Source organism: Polypterus senegalus, chromosome 3, assembly GCF_016835505.1.
Source record: "Polypterus senegalus isolate Bchr_013 chromosome 3, ASM1683550v1, whole genome shotgun sequence".
In the NCBI taxonomy this organism is placed as follows: Eukaryota; Metazoa; Chordata; class Cladistia; order Polypteriformes; family Polypteridae; genus Polypterus; species Polypterus senegalus.
In genome coordinates, this window is record NC_053156.1 from 52717759 (window position 1) to 52733602 (window position 15844).

At 37.8% G+C, this 15844-nt stretch overlaps 1 protein-coding gene across 1 annotated transcript in view; it reads left to right on the top strand.

Moving 5' to 3' along the window:
* The window catches only part of LOC120526483 (leucine-rich repeat and calponin homology domain-containing protein 4-like), a 156717-nt gene that overhangs the window by 94832 nt on the left and 46041 nt on the right, over positions 1–15844 (top strand). Inside the window, exon 2 of the mRNA XM_039749648.1 lies at positions 14553–14697. Within this exon, the coding sequence (XP_039605582.1) occupies positions 14553–14697 (145 nt within the window). The remainder of the gene's footprint in view (positions 1–14552; positions 14698–15844) is intronic.

The following is a 15844-nucleotide window of genomic DNA, read 5'->3' on the forward strand; positions in this document are numbered from 1 at the left end:
TGGGTGTGCAGCTGGTTGCTTCCTACCATTTCTCATTTTTTATTATTGGTTGTATACTTGTTGAATTTTATTTTGTTGTGCATAAAAGATGACATATCAGAGTGCCTTTTTATAACCATACCCATAATAACTGATGTTTTCATAACGAAGACATTCAAATTAGAAAATTCTGCAGCTGACTGACCATCTGCTGGTTGCATATGCTGTGCTGTATCTGTGGTAAGCAGCTGTTCCCCAGATTTTTGTTGTTTTGGAATATTAATGGAGGTGGCAAACATATGGAGAATAGAAAAGTTTTTTGTTGTAATTTTTGATCTTAAACTAGTACTAGTTCTGTAAAAACGAAACAATTAAATGCCTTTACCATAAACCGGTTTGCAGTTATTCAAGTTCATTTAGAAACCTGTTACCTTTATCGCATTCCAAACATTGCTAAGGGATATTTATGAAGCCTAATTATAAACAACGTAGCAAGACATACAGTATATTTTAAACCTCGTATTCCAGATAATCATTTAGCTGACTTGTTGGATCTTACTTCTTAACTTCTCATTTGGATATCTTCATTAAAAATTATAAAGAATTGTTCTAGTTAATTTAAATTTAATTAGTAAGGTCCTCACAGCACAGCGATTCAAAGTATGTAAGTACTGTATTCTTCTAATAATAATTCTGGCGCTCTTACTCCAGGGATTTCGGTCAATTGCACATTGATAAGTTCTTTTTCTGTAGGTGGAATTACAATTTGCAAAACTGTGTTTTATTTTTAAAAAATGTTAATGTTTTTGTTAATGAAAATGGCAGTCCATTGTGTCTTTAAGTGTAGGCAAGTTCAATCCTGCAGTGTTGCAGGAGCTGCGCGTATGATTTCCATCCAGTTACTAAAAATGATTCATTTCATACACTCAGAATGGAGTATATCACTTAGCTGTTTGGCTAGTGTCTACCTGCTAACGGTGAACTCAAGTTCATTTTCAAGTATCTGGTGATCATGGTTGTTCTAACATTTTCTATGAAAATGTAGAATTTTGCTTGTTATTCCTGAAGTCAGATTATTTTAGTCAGAAGTCAGCACAAGGTGAAGCCAGTGACACAGACACTGGAAGGAAGATGCAACAGGTGTTGTGGAGTTAACAGTATTTTGAATGCCTTGCTAGTGTGCTTGTTTTTAAGTTACTTTGCATACATATACATGTAGCTAGTGATGAAGCTGCAAGTGCTCTGTCTCAATAAAAAAAGTTTTAATTCTGACTAACCACTGACATATAAAGGCAAGGAAAGGTGAGCAATGGCAATGATGGGATGGCATGCCATGGACACAAAAATGGTTGGGCATCATTGTGTCTTCATTTTAAAGAAGATGCTGTCTGATGAGCTTGTTAGAGTGTACTTTAGAAAATAGAAAAGCAGTGTACCTGAATTGTATTTTAGTTGGATTTTTGAAGTGTCCAATGAACTTTGTCTGTAAAGAGACAATGAAATAAGTAGCCAATCACTTTCAGTAGAAGGAACCACAAGTGTTTTCTTTTTTACTAGAACAAAATAACTTTGTACGTGACAGGATACAAATTGAACTTGGTAAGCTTCCATTTATTTATCTATCTATTTATGTTTGCGCTCCAAAAAATATACACGTCAAAGTAATTATCCAAGCTTGGTGAAGAAAAATTATATTAAAAAGAAATGTTATTCACCTCTTAAGTTCATCTGGCAAGCATGTTATATTTTGAAATATTATCAATGTCTGTGGTTTTAAACGATTGTATATAGCTGTATATTCTTGAGTGGTGATGTTTTAATGTAATGCAAACAGTAATATATTATAGCTTAGCTCATGGTTTGGATTCTTATTATTCCTTATTTAAATAGGTAGGTTTTAAATGGAAAGTGTTTTAATTGAAGCTATTTTCTCATTTGCAAACGTATCATAAAAACAAGAAATCTTTTGTAATGTCAGCTCACTTGCCATAAATCCAGTTAATTGGAGCATGTTAAACAGTCAGTTGTGGAGAATAAATGTGGTTGCCATCCTTGGTGTTGCATGCCATTGGTGACGGGGGGGCCATTTTTATTAATCAATTTGTTGATACTGTAAATGGGGGTATGGCTAAGTGGGGTTTGTGCAGTCGAGGATAAATAATGTTTAAACCAACATGCAGCAGTGCAGAGACCATATTAGGGGCATAGCCAGTGTCTTGTAAAATAGCGACTATTGGTGGTGAAGAGACCTAACATTTATTTTATGATTTTTTAGGAATTGAAGAGGATTTGTATTTGGTAGTTTTTTGAGGACATATTAAAACAGAGAGTTGTTTTTTATTGATTAGCAGTGCTTAGTCCACAGCTATTTTTGATACAATTTCTTTCTAAATACTTTAAGACTAGCAAAATACCCGCGCTTCGCAGCGGAGAAGTAGTGTGTTAAAGAAGCAATGAAAAAGAAAAGGAAACATTTTGAAAATAACGTAACATGATTGTCAATGTTATTGTTTTGTCACTGTTGTGAGTGATGAGTGTTGTTGTCATATATATATATATATATATATTTACACACACACACAAACATATATATATATATACATATCTATACATATACACATATATACATACATATATATATCTACATATATACACATACATACATACACACACACATATATAAATATACATATACATACATATCTACATATATACACACAGCTATTTCAGATGATGCAATACGCTGCTTGTTAAAACGGATGACTCCCGCTCTTACGTGCAAGTCTGCGTGGATATTATGAACTATCGTAAAATTTTAAATTTTAAATAGAAGGAATTTTTATTTAGTCGACAGAAATATCTTTGGTAGGAATGGTAAAAACAGACAGGAATATTATTCCTGAATAAATCAACTCAAACCTTTAAACAACTTATAATATTTTGCTCTCCATAAAAATATATCCTGTCAAAATTATACAAATTCAAATATGAACATGCTGCATAACAAAACCTGGAAATATAAATAAAATGTGTTCCTTTCAGCAATAACAAATCAAATCATTCAGTTGTCTTTGCTCATATGTCATTTTAGAGCTGGACGCCTGGCATCTTTTTGGCCACAGGTTCGTTTCTGTTTGCTGTGAGGTTCTGTGTTGTGGAGATTCTCAGGATGGATTGCAGGTGCTCATCAGTGAGGCGACTCCTGTGTGCTGTTTTGTTAGTCTTTATCACTGAGAAGAGCTTCTCACACAGATATGTGCTACCAAACATGCACAAGGTTCGAGCCGCATGTAGACGGACTTTTTGTTCTTCAAAGTCACCAAAGCGCCGTGCAAACTCAGTGCGCGCTCAGTTTATCAGCAAAGTGCGTATTTGGGAACACCGTAGTGACGACTTGGTTTAACATTACTTGGCAACAGGGAAAGTGGGGCAAGTGGTTGTGTCTCCCATAAAAGCAGCTCAATTGAAATCACTTTGTGATTGTGCACGGTAAAACGTCCGCTGAAGTGTCAGATTCTTATTTAATTCTTCTGCTTTCTGTATCTTCTGCATTGCATTCAGGTCTTTCAGGTTACCCTGATGTTTTGTTTTATAGTGCCGTCTTAGATTAAATTCTGTAATTACAGCCACATTAGCTCCACAAATGAGACACACGGGTTCAGTAAACATATACTCAGCCTCCCATCGGTTTTAAAGGCTCTATTTTCAGAATCAACTTTTCTCTTCAGCATCGTGTGAGCTAGCCGCAATAACTTGCAGCATCTTAAGGTAGACTTGATTAACGCGGTAACTGTTACGGCAAGGCAGCTGAAGCGCTGCATTATGGGATCTGTAGTTTATTGTGTTACCAGCGCTTCATATACCGGGCTTTAATAACAATAATACAGTATATAAAATGATCTGGGGCGGATATAATTACGCCGGGCGGATGTGGCCCGCGCCCTTGAGTTTGACACATATGGACTAAATAGAACTTGAAAAGATATATTTTTCAAATGTGATCGCGCAATTCAGATAGAGTTGGCACTACAGCCTGCATGCCTCAATAAGTCATCCTCCCCTTGCCCTTACTTTTTTACCGTTCATCTAATGAATACACTGAGTATGGCTTTACCAAAACAATCACTGATGGCGAATAAAGTATCCATTATTCGAGTATGTAGATCGGGTTATATATATATATATATATATATATATATATATATATATAGCAGAAGAGAAGTAGTGTTTAAAAAGCTAGAAAAGAAAAGGGAACATTTTAAAAATAACGTAACATGACTGTCAATATACAGTATTTGTTTTGTGAGTGTTACTGAGTGTTGCTGTCATCAAGGATTTGATTATCATTATTTCTTTCAATCAGGTTCGTATTTGTAGGATGTGTTGTGTTCAAGTTACATTCCGTGTTTGTCAATCGTTGTAAAGATGACAGGTTTCATTCATCGATTCGTTTCTTACTGCATCAATAAACAGCTCGTCTTCTTCTTTATCTGAGACCTGACACACTGCATGCACGGGTTTTTTTTACACTGTCTTCCTTTAGCGGGACATTGACTTTTTCAACGTGTGCTTTGTTTCCGCAGTAGTTGGATTTATGAATATGCTTGTATGTATGAGGCGCTTCATATTTTTGCTGCCTTTTCAATTGTGTAATTCGGTTTTTGTTCAGCGCTCTTTGGAACTGTTGCCTTTTATCTGTGCACTCGTCAGTTCACGTGAGCCGCTCGGTGTACATGCATCGAAGGTTCCCAGCTGTGCTGGTGCCATCTCGTGCTATGTCCATGGCTGTATTTAATGTTACCTTAGTCCTGGCACTTAAAACTTTCTCTCGCAGTTTAGCTGAGTTTGTGTCAAACACCACCCTGACCATCTCATCTTCCTCTCCATAAGCACAGTCCTTCACCCGTGAATATTTAGTGGCAGTTTGCTATTGGATTGCCGCTGACGGCGGCCTTATATGGGCAGGCACTAAATTACAAGCGCCAGCGCAGCCTGTCTATGAACTTAATTTAAAGTGTAGGTTTACACGTGCTTTGTTTCAGTAGCAGAACTCATGAATATGGTTGTATATGTCACTTTCGCGCTTCTTATTGTTTAGCTGCCTTCTCAATTATATAATGCATGTTTTCTTCAGCGCTTTTTGAGGTCTTCCTGGTTTTCTATGTACTGCGTGATTACGTGGGAGGCGTGATGATGTCACACGAAACTCCGCCCCCACGGCGTTGAAGCTCATCTCCATTACAGTAAATGGGAAAAACTGCTTCCAGTTATGACCATTACGCGTAGAATTTCGATATAAAACCTGCCCAACTTTTGTAAGGAAGCTGTAAGGAATGAACCTGCCAAATTTCAGCCTTCCACCCACACGGGAAGTTGGAGAATTAGTGATGAGTGAGTGAGTGAGTGAGTCAGTGAGTGAGTGAGGGCTTTGCCTTTTATTAGTATAGATTATTTCATAGCAAAGACCAGTACAGGTTGGAAAAATCTTGCCCATTAGCTTCCTTTTTCAGTTGAAGGGCTTAATCTCATTTGTTTAAATTAGTGGTGAATTGATCCGGGCCTTTAATGACCTCTTGGGCACAGCCATCAGCAGTGTGTCTGTTTGCGGAGAGAGTGTTGACTTTGTTGAGAGGTCTCTGGTAACTCTTTCTGTGAAATCAGTAGACGGATTGGGAGAGCATGGGGGGTCATGGGGTCGCTGGAAAGGGGTGTGTGGCATTCCCGATATCTATGCAAAAGGACAAAGGTACAAGTCTTTAGAGTCCTGGTGTTTCCTGTCTTGCTATATGGTTGTGAGACATGGACGCTATCCAGTGACCTGACGAAGACTGGACTCCTTTGGTAATGTGTCTTTCCGGGAAAATCCTTGGGTACCGTTGGTTTGACTTCGTGTCGAATGAGAGGTTGCTCATGGAGTCCCGAATGAGGCACATTGCCTGCATTGTGAGGGAGCGTTAGTTACGGCACTACGGCCATGTGGCGCATTTCCCCGAGGGTGATCCGGCTCCTAAGATCCTCATTGTTGGGGACCCAAGTGGCTGGACCAGGCCAAGGGGTCGCCCACGTAACACCTGGCTGCAGCAGATGGAGGGTCATTTCTGGGGGGTAGGACTGGACCGCGTATATGTATGGGGGATTGCCAATTGGGATCCAGAGTTGTTTTGCCTTGTAGTAGGTGCGGCAACACACTATACCAGTGCATGCTTGCCAACTTGACTTGAGTGGTGAGTTAAAATATCAGCAATAAAGTCCCAAAAAACATCTTTGTAAATTTCATATATGTAAAACCTAGTTTTGCAGTCTTCAAACTTATTCTGTAGTACATCAACTTATTTCAGAGTAGTTTGTGAGTTATTTAGAAAAGTGCATAGATGCCAATATTTCACCAAAATTAACAAGTATTTATATATAACAGTTAAAATGTCATCATGTATGTATTTAGCTAAGCACAAGTGTATTAAAAGAAACCAGACTCGTACGTCATGTTGCATTGCTGACAAGCTTTTTTTTTTTTTTATTTATTTATTTATTTTTTTTATTTAATGGTGGCTGCAACATGACAGATTCTTTAATTTGCATGTCTTCTATTAAATACCATAACAATTACCATATATGCAGTAACTTACATGCTCTGTCAAACTAAATCAAATGCATGTGCAATTTTATGTATAACTTGTATTTCTTGTGGAAAATGATTATCTATTAATTTGCATTCTAATATTTTAGAAAGATTGTTTTGTGCATGGAGTGCTTTTAGAGATGTCATAAATTTGGGCCTAAATCAGTCTTTCTCAAGTACCTAGTTTTGCAAGTCGCCTTTTTGCTGAGTCACAAGCTAATGTGGGGTGGGGGGGGAGAGCCCCCATCACCTGTGTGTGCTAATTATTTCAGTGATGGATTTTAATACCCGTTTCTAATTGCACAAGTTTCACTTCTTTCAGCGTGAGATGGGGTTTGGGGGAATCTTCTTCCTTAAAAGGGAACTAAAATATAGTCTGTACATTGTATTCATCACTTTTTAGGCTTAATATGTTTATCACGTTAGCACACATTAAAATAACAGCTCAGTGATAGGAATTGTTATATGCATGAGTTGTCTTTTGGCTGTATTTCTCTACTTGATCAACAGTGTACCCAAGATACCTCATTATCTATATGCAAATATTCCAAAATCCTAAAATATCCAAAATGCGACTTCTGATCCTGGGCATTTTTGATTAGGGGCACTCAACTTGTTTTAGATTTTGGTAGGTGACATGGGTAAAAAAAAAAAGTAACAATAGAGGAAGTTGGGAGTCAAATGTGTTTTCATGGTACTTTAGGTTTATTACCAAATTTGAAAACACATGGTGCATTTGCCTAGTGGTAGCCCTGAATTTTTAGAAGTAGTTTTTATTAGCAAAGTGAAAAAACAAAGCATCCATCACTGAAAGATACCAAAAAATGATCTCTCCCTCAGTGAGTATGTGTACTTAATAATAAATAATGAAGCTGAGGCTGGAATATTTACCATATGAACATTTTTCAGATTTGTTCTAGTATACAGTACAAATGTTTCATTTTAATTAATGACACAAGCAAAGAAAGGGTTTTATATTTTCACCATATGATTTAATGGCCTTTTGTAAATCAGTCGGAGTGATGAACTGCTGTTAAACATGTTTTACTTGTTTAACAAGTTTATTTTTTAAGCTAACAAAAGTAGAATTGACTAAATACTTCTATTCACACCCTTATTCATCTCAAGATGGTGAACTTGCATAGCACCTTATACCTTACTTCCTTTTCATTTCTAGTGTTGTTTGTTTTTTTTGTTTTTTTTTAAAAAAAAAAAAAAACCTTTCCCTTCTCCTTATCTGGGCTCATGGATTATACGTTCAGAAATTTTTCCAGGTGCCAGATACTGGATAACTTTTCATGGACTGCACATTATAGAACCAGATACTGAATGGTCCTTTCAGTCAATATTTCTTCCAAAAATTACTACTGGGAAAGCTCTTATTTCCTTTGCTCAAAGCTTCACCTGTTGAACTGAACAAGAAAATGGGTATGAGGTGAGGCTGTTTTACTTTTAGTTATAATGGAGAAGACTGAGAGCCTGTTTTTCAACAAGATTATTGGCTGAAATTTCTAAACTGCTTCATGTATTAACAGAAGGAAAGATTGTGCCCGTGACAACACCAGCACCATTAGGAAAGCACTTTAAATGTAAAATTTGGGTAGTTCATTATTTTGTGTTGTACAAAAGTATCAAGAGCACTGACTTTAATGCAAGCAATATTTTTAACTAACGATGAGCAATTCCTCCATGTAGTGAGATAAGCCACTTGCATTGGCACCCTAAATCTTCATTATGATACACACCCTGTAATAATATGGCTAAAGTAGGAATGCAGACTTCTCAGAACATGCAATTTCATGCCAACTTTGTTATAAAAATAAATTTCTGAACTCCTTGAAAGTTCAAAATAGGCGTAGCATTTTTCAAGGACATTAGAAATAGTATTCAGCTTGGTTAGCCCCTGCATTTAGGTGAGAAATTTATTTTGAGGATTCACAGCTCTTCAAAACAGTGTTGAAATATTTATTTATCAACTTAAAATTAAATAGCTCAGTTGGTAAACTACAAACTAATCAAAGCGGCTTTTTATTGGCAATTTCTAACAAAAGCTGTACATGTGCTCAGACAAAGCAGAGAGCTGCTCCTTGCCACTGACATATGCCTCCTTGTCAGCTTTTGTTTTTCTGGAATAAAGGCCGTAGTTCACATTGTAGATTAAAATGCAATTAAAAGTTTTCTTCATGTTCTCAGTGCCAGAATTTTTAAAAAAATAAATAAAACAGTCAACCTCAATGTACACCTTATAAACCAGTAAAGTAAAACTTGTTTTGAACTGTTTGGCTACTGAACATTCAGTTGGGTAAGCTTTCTCACAATTTAAAAAAGAAAGGGCAATTGCTATTATTACATGTTGTGGTGACGGGCAAGTGCGCATTTGATTGACAGTTAATCCAGAGACTGAGAAAGTTCACTCGTTTGGACCGGAGGTTGTAGGCACACAAAGAAAATGTTTTATAAGGACACCTAACTTTTTGTAGTGATCTTGATTCATCTTCCATCTGAACATGCAGTCATGGCCGTAATTATCGGCACCCCTGGAATTTTCCCAGAAAATGCACCATTTCTCCCAGAAAAATGTTGCAATTACAAATGTTTTGGTATACACATGTTTATTTCCTTTATGTGCATTGGAACAACACATAAAAACATTAAAAAAGCCAAATCTGACATTTCACACAAAACTCAAAAACTGGGATGGACAAAATTATTGGCACCCTGAACTTAATATTTGGTTGCACACCCTTTGGAAAAAATAACTGAAATCAAGCGCTTCCTATAACCATCAACAAGCCTGTGACACCTCTCAGCTGGAATTTCCGACCACTCTTCTTTTGCAAACTGCGCAAGGTCTCTCAGATTCTCCCAACAGCAATTTTAAGATCTCTCCGGATTTAGATCCGGACTCATTGCTGGCCACTTCAGAACTCTCCAGCGCTTTGTCTTCAACCATTTCTGGGTGCTTTTAGAGTATGTTTGGGGTCATTGTCCTGCTGGAACACCCATGACCTCTGACGCAGACCCAGCTTTCTGACACTGGGCCCTACATTGCGCCCCAATATCTTTTGGTAGTCTTCAGATTTCATGATGCCTTGCACACAGTCAATGCATCCAGTGCCAGAGGCAGCAAAACATCCCCAAAACATCTTAGAACCTCCACCATGTTTGACTGTAGGTACTGTGTTCTTTACTTCATAGGCCTCATTCCATTTTCTTTAAACCGTAGAATGATGAACTTTACCAAAAAGCTCTACCTTGGTCTCATCTGTCCACAAAATGTTCGCCCAGAAGGATTTTGGCTTCCTCAAGTACATTTTGGCAAACTCCAGTCTGGCTTGTTTATGTTTCTGTGTCAGCACTGGGGTCCTCCTGGCTCTCCTGCCATAGCGTTTCATTTCGTTCCGATGTCGACGGATAGTTCAAGCTGACACTGTTGCACCCTGAGTCTACAGAACAGCTTGAATATGTTTTGAAGTTGATTGCAGCTGATTGTCCATCATTCGAACTATCCTTCGTTGCAGTCTTTTATCAATTTTTCTCTTCCGTCCACCTCCAGGGAGATTAGCTATAGTGCCATGTGTTGTGAACTTCTTGATTATGTTGCTCACAGTGGACAAAGGATCATGAACATCTCTGGAGATGGACTTGTAGCCTTGAGATTGTTGATATTTCTCCACAATTTTTGTTCTGAAGTCCTCAGACAATTCTCTGCTCTTCTTTCTGTTCTCCATGCTTAGTGTGGCACACTCATAGACACACAACAGAAAGGTTGAGTCAACTTTTCTCCATTTTAACTGGCTTCAGGTGTGATTGCTATATTGCCAGCACCTGTTTTTTGGCACAGGTGAGTTCAAACGAGCATCATATGCTTGAAATTAAATGATTTGCCCACAATTTTGAAAAGGTGCCGCTAATTTTGTCCGCCCCATTTTTGGAGTTCTGTGTGACATGATTTCAGATTTGGCTTTTTTTTTCCTCTTTTTTGTGTTGTTCCAATGCACATAAAGGAAATAAACATGTGTATACCAAAACATTTGTAATTGCAACAATTTTCTTGGAGAAATGGTGCATTTTTTGGGAAAATTCCAGGTGTGCTGGTAATTTTGGCCATGGCTGTAAATAATAAATTTCACATTCTTAATGGCATGTCTAAAATAATAAATGAAGTAAACATTACTGTCTAATTGAAAATGCAGACATCCCATGCCAGAAAAGCTGTGTATAATACATAGTATATCTATAGACTACAATGCATATCTAAACTCTGCAGTTGTGACATTTCAGTCCAAATGACAGAAAGATATTGAAGCAGACAGAAGCACTTCTCACATAAGTCTGTTCTGTTGCAGCACTTATTAAAATGTACAAAATAAATCGCCACGCTTCAGTTAGCTTGCTGTTATCAGTTCAGGAGTTCAGAACCCACAATTTTAGCGTTTTATTTTGTCTCAGAGTCAAGTGTTTGTTTTGTTCAGTGTCTTTTGGTCTCTCCCTGAACCCTGGTGGTTTAACCTTCACAGGTTTTTTATACGTGTATTCTTAATAGAATTTGGCCTTATGAAACTAGATACATAATGGCAGGGAATGTATGGAATTAAGGTGAGTTTTTGGTTGTTTTTTGCAAAGTGAGTGACATACTTGATAATAGGTTGCACATTGTTAAAACAACATCTAGGATATTATTGTACACAATACATATTATACTGTACAACCGTCCTTTGCATATACATTCAGATCTGCCTGTTTTAAATGGATACTACATACTAGTGAAAAAATGCGAAATAAATACTAACTGTACTTGAGTGAACAGTGTCAAGAAATGAAAATAGTAAACCTCTAATGATGATAATATATACTCTTTTCACCTTAGTCCTACTAATTACCTGTTTCAATTCAAAAGGAGTACATTTTCCCATAAAATTGCTTTGTAGTGACTATTAGCAAAAGCCAAGTCTGTAGGAAAAGCTGAAAAAAGCAGGAATTCATGGACAGTTATATACAGCATGTTCAAGTATAAGCAGCTCCAGTGACCTATTCCTAATATTCATTATTACTTATAATTTGACTAAGGCCTTTGACTTTATCCTAGTCGATATACAACATTTGACATACAGTTCATTTCTTTTTCCAGTTGGAGCACAGGCAGGTGAGGCCATCTACTCATGGTCACACAGTGTCAGTAGCAGGATTAAAACCCACAATCTCAGGGTCTGAAGAGAGCAGAGGAGTTGAAATGCAATGGCCAGGGTGGGTTGGATCACTACAAAATGTTGTTTTGCTTTTGTTCTGCAACGGGTAACGAAGATATCTTCCAGGGTTGGTAGCTGAGCGTCAATAATTCTCTTAAGATGTTTTGATAGTGGCCTTCAGCTCATCTGCATTGTTGGGTCTGGTGTCTCTCATCTTCCTCTTGACAAGGGGGGTAGTGATACCATGGTTAATAAAATCCTGCTGGAAAGTGAAATCAGCCTCTCCATAAAGCTTGTCATCAGAGGAAAGCATGAAATGCTCTAAAATATACTGTTAGAAGGCCGCGCTGACTTTGGACTTGATAAAACACAGTGAACCAACATCAGAGATGACATGGCTCCCCAAATCATCACTGACTGTGGAAACTTCACACTGGATCTCAAGCAACTTGGATTCTGTGCCTCTCCTCTTCCTCCAGACTCTGGGATCTTAATTTCCAAATGAAATGCAAAATTTACTTTCATCTGAAAAGGGACTTTGGACCACTGAGCAACAGTCCAGTCCGTTTTCTCCTCAGCCCAGGTAATACGCTTCTGACATTGTCTCTGATCCAGGAGTGGCTTGACACAAGGAATGTGACCATTGTAGCCCATGTCCCGTATATGTCTGTGTGGGTTGGCTCTTGAAGCACTGAGTGTAGCCACAGACCACTCCTTGTGAATCTTACCCAAATTCTTGAATGGGCTGTGCTTCACAATCCTCTCAAGACTGCAGTTATCCCTGTTTGTTGTGCACTTTTTTCTCCCACATTTTTCCCTCCACTCAACTTTCTATTAATTTGCTTGGACACAGCACTCTGTCAACAGCCAGCTTTTTTAGCAACTACCTTTTGTGGCTTTACCCTCCTTGTGGAGTGTGTCAATGACTGTCTTCTGGACAACTGTCAAGTCAGTAGTCTTCCCCATGATTGTGTGGCCTACTGAACCAGACTGAGAGACCATTTATAAAGGTTTAGGACACCTTTGCAGATGTTTTATGTTAATTAGCTGAGTGGAGTGTGACACCATGAGTCTACAATATTAAACTTTTTCTCAATATTCTAATTTTGTTAGATACTGATTTTTGGATTTTCATTAGCTATAAGCCATAATCAAAATGAAAAGAAATAAACAATTGAAATATATCACTCTGTGTGCAATGAATCTATATATGAGTTTCACTTTGTGAATTGAATTACTGGAATAAATTAAGTTTTCGCTGATATTCTAATTTATTGAGATGCACCTGTATATAGACCACTGTTGCTATGTTTTGTATTGATGCAATAGTTAAAATGACAAAGATATATCATAGCAGACAAAGGAACTTCTTATACATGTGGAGTCCAGCAGTCACAGTAGTCTGTGTGTCTCCACTGTTGTAGCGCTCTTTACAACATGCAAATTGTTAGTTTCAGTTACCTTGTGCTTCTGAGCCCCTGAATGGATTACAGCAATTTTAGCTTTCTATTTTGTCTGTGTTGAATCTTTTTATTCAGTATCTTTTGCTCTCTTCTTGAAACCCAGGTGGTGGTTTAAGAGAATTTTGGAAGTGGAGAATTTGGGTGCGGGTGTTTTAGGAAGAAGCCCTGTGGGTGCAGCCTTTGCAGCACAGAATTTTTTGGCTATTTACTACACACTTTTAATGTGTTGTCCCAAGATTTGTTTTCTTGTTTGAAAATCATGTCTGGCCCAATGAGGTTAAATCTTGTGTAGCTTGCACACTTGATTTTCTATATGCTGTTTGAGGTTCATACACATAACAACATGCCAATTCAAGGTTAATATTCAAAAGTTATGCTGCTCATTGCTGTGCTAATACTTTGACATTGTCATTCATTCATAACTGTTGGCAATAATGAATACTTCCAACTTGCAGTTGTGATTTTTCTTTCCCTTCCTTCACAGGGAATTTTCAGAGCAAAGATGTTTGAAGCAACAGTCACTTACAATACCGTTGGGAAAATTTATTTCTTGTGCAGAGTGTGGAAAGCGGAGGCAGACATTCCTGCAAACATTTAGAGTGCATTTTGCTGACTAAAATCAGGAAATCATGACCTGGGTGCAGTTAGGATATAGCGGGTTGGATAATGTATGGATGGATGGATGGATGACCTTGGTGCATGAATGCTGGTGAGCCACTGTGGCTTGGATAGGCTTATGGAGATGGCGAAAGTCATCATAAATGGTCTAAAATGACCATTGCAAGGCAAAAACAGTAGCATTAATTTGCAGGTAGTTGTGACGTGTGGCAGATGGGAGCACTTGGATCTGTATGGAAGGCCAGGCTGTAGACTAACACTTACTGAGCAATTTTCCTTGATTTTCCCCTAGAACTCCTTTAAAAAATAAAGTTTTGCATTTTGGAATTGTGAAATTGCATTCAAAATGAATTTTTGGGCAATTGTTATGAAATTGTATATGGAATGTAACTTTATTTTCATCAGTAGATATTCTGTATATGTTTTTGAGTAAATAATCAAAATTAATCTAATAAATAGAAGGACTAATACTTCAATATAACAGCGTGTATGCTAAAGTTGGTAACTGTTATTTTGTTGCTTTTGGGGATGAGGCGGCGTTGGTAGTGGTGGTTTGGATGATTGATGTGCTTCGGTATTACCATATGCTGCTAAATGCTGGCAGTGTGCATTCACTGTATACATTGTGTGTGCAAGATGAGGTTACACTTTTGTTACAATTCAAGAATATTTATCTTTTTTCAGATCTTTCCAAAAATCGTCTGTCAGAACTTCCAGAGGAAGTATGCCAGTTTATCTCCTTGGAGTCCCTCAGTTTGTATCACAACTGTGCCAGGAGCATTCCAGAAGCTGTGTGCAACCTACAGGCCCTCACCTACATCAATATAAGGTAATTAGGCTGTTTTTGAGTTTTTTGTTTGTTTTTTTTTTTTATTTTTTTTATTAGCTAGTTTCATTTAGATTTTGATGAATCCTTGTACTTTTATTTTTAATAAAACTAGGCTTTGTTTTTCTTAGTTTAAATACTCTTCCCATCAAGGCTTTTTTTATTTCCCTGAACCTAATCCCCAAAACCTTTTGTTTTCAGTTGTGAATATGTGCTCTGTATGCTGTAGTTCCCTGAAAAACTAAATATGACATCCATCCATCCATTATCTAACCCGCTGAATCCGAATAGGGTCACGGGGGTCTGCTGGAGCCAATCCCAGCCAACACAGGGCACAAGGCAGGAAACAATCCTGGGCAGGGTGCCAACCCACCGCAGGACACACACAAACTTACCCACACACCAAGCACACACTAGGGCCAATTTAGAATTGCCAATCCACCTAACCTTCATGTCTTTGGATTGTGGGAGGAAACCGGAGCCTGGAGGAAACCACGCGAGACACGGGAGAACATGCAAACTCCACGCAGGGAGGAGCCGGGAAGCGAACCCAGGTCTCCTTACTGCGAGGCAGCAGCGCTACCACTGCGCCACCGTGCCGCCCTTAAATATGACATTAACAGCTTTAATCTTGAAAGGTATAAATAGTTTCTATCTTCATAAATTGGGGAGAGAGTGTTCTTTGCTTATTCTGAGTGATTGTTTTCCTGACACTTGTTCGCTTAGTACTCAGTACTAGCTTTTAAAAGTGGCTGCCAGGGTTAGCAACCAGGCATCAACTTTTAGTTGCCAAAACTGAAAATATATTTTGAGTAGCTAACATGCTATGCAATTATATGTCAACTTGCTATTACTTTACAGCATTTCAATCTTAAGTGGTGTCACTTAATATGTCAGTATTCCGACTCTGGTGCACAACCATTCCTTGTGTCCCATTGTTTTTTTTTTTCAAACCTAGTATATGTAGATTGGGTTTGTATAATTCAGTTTGAGCAATTGTTCCAAAATATTTAAAAACACCTCCTATTCAAAAAGTGTGAAAAGTGCAAGGTGGTTATTTTCATTTAAAGTACACACAATATAATTCCATCTTGCAATTTATTTTATAATTTTGCTTTCATGAAATGCTCTACACCAGTAGAGTAGTTAA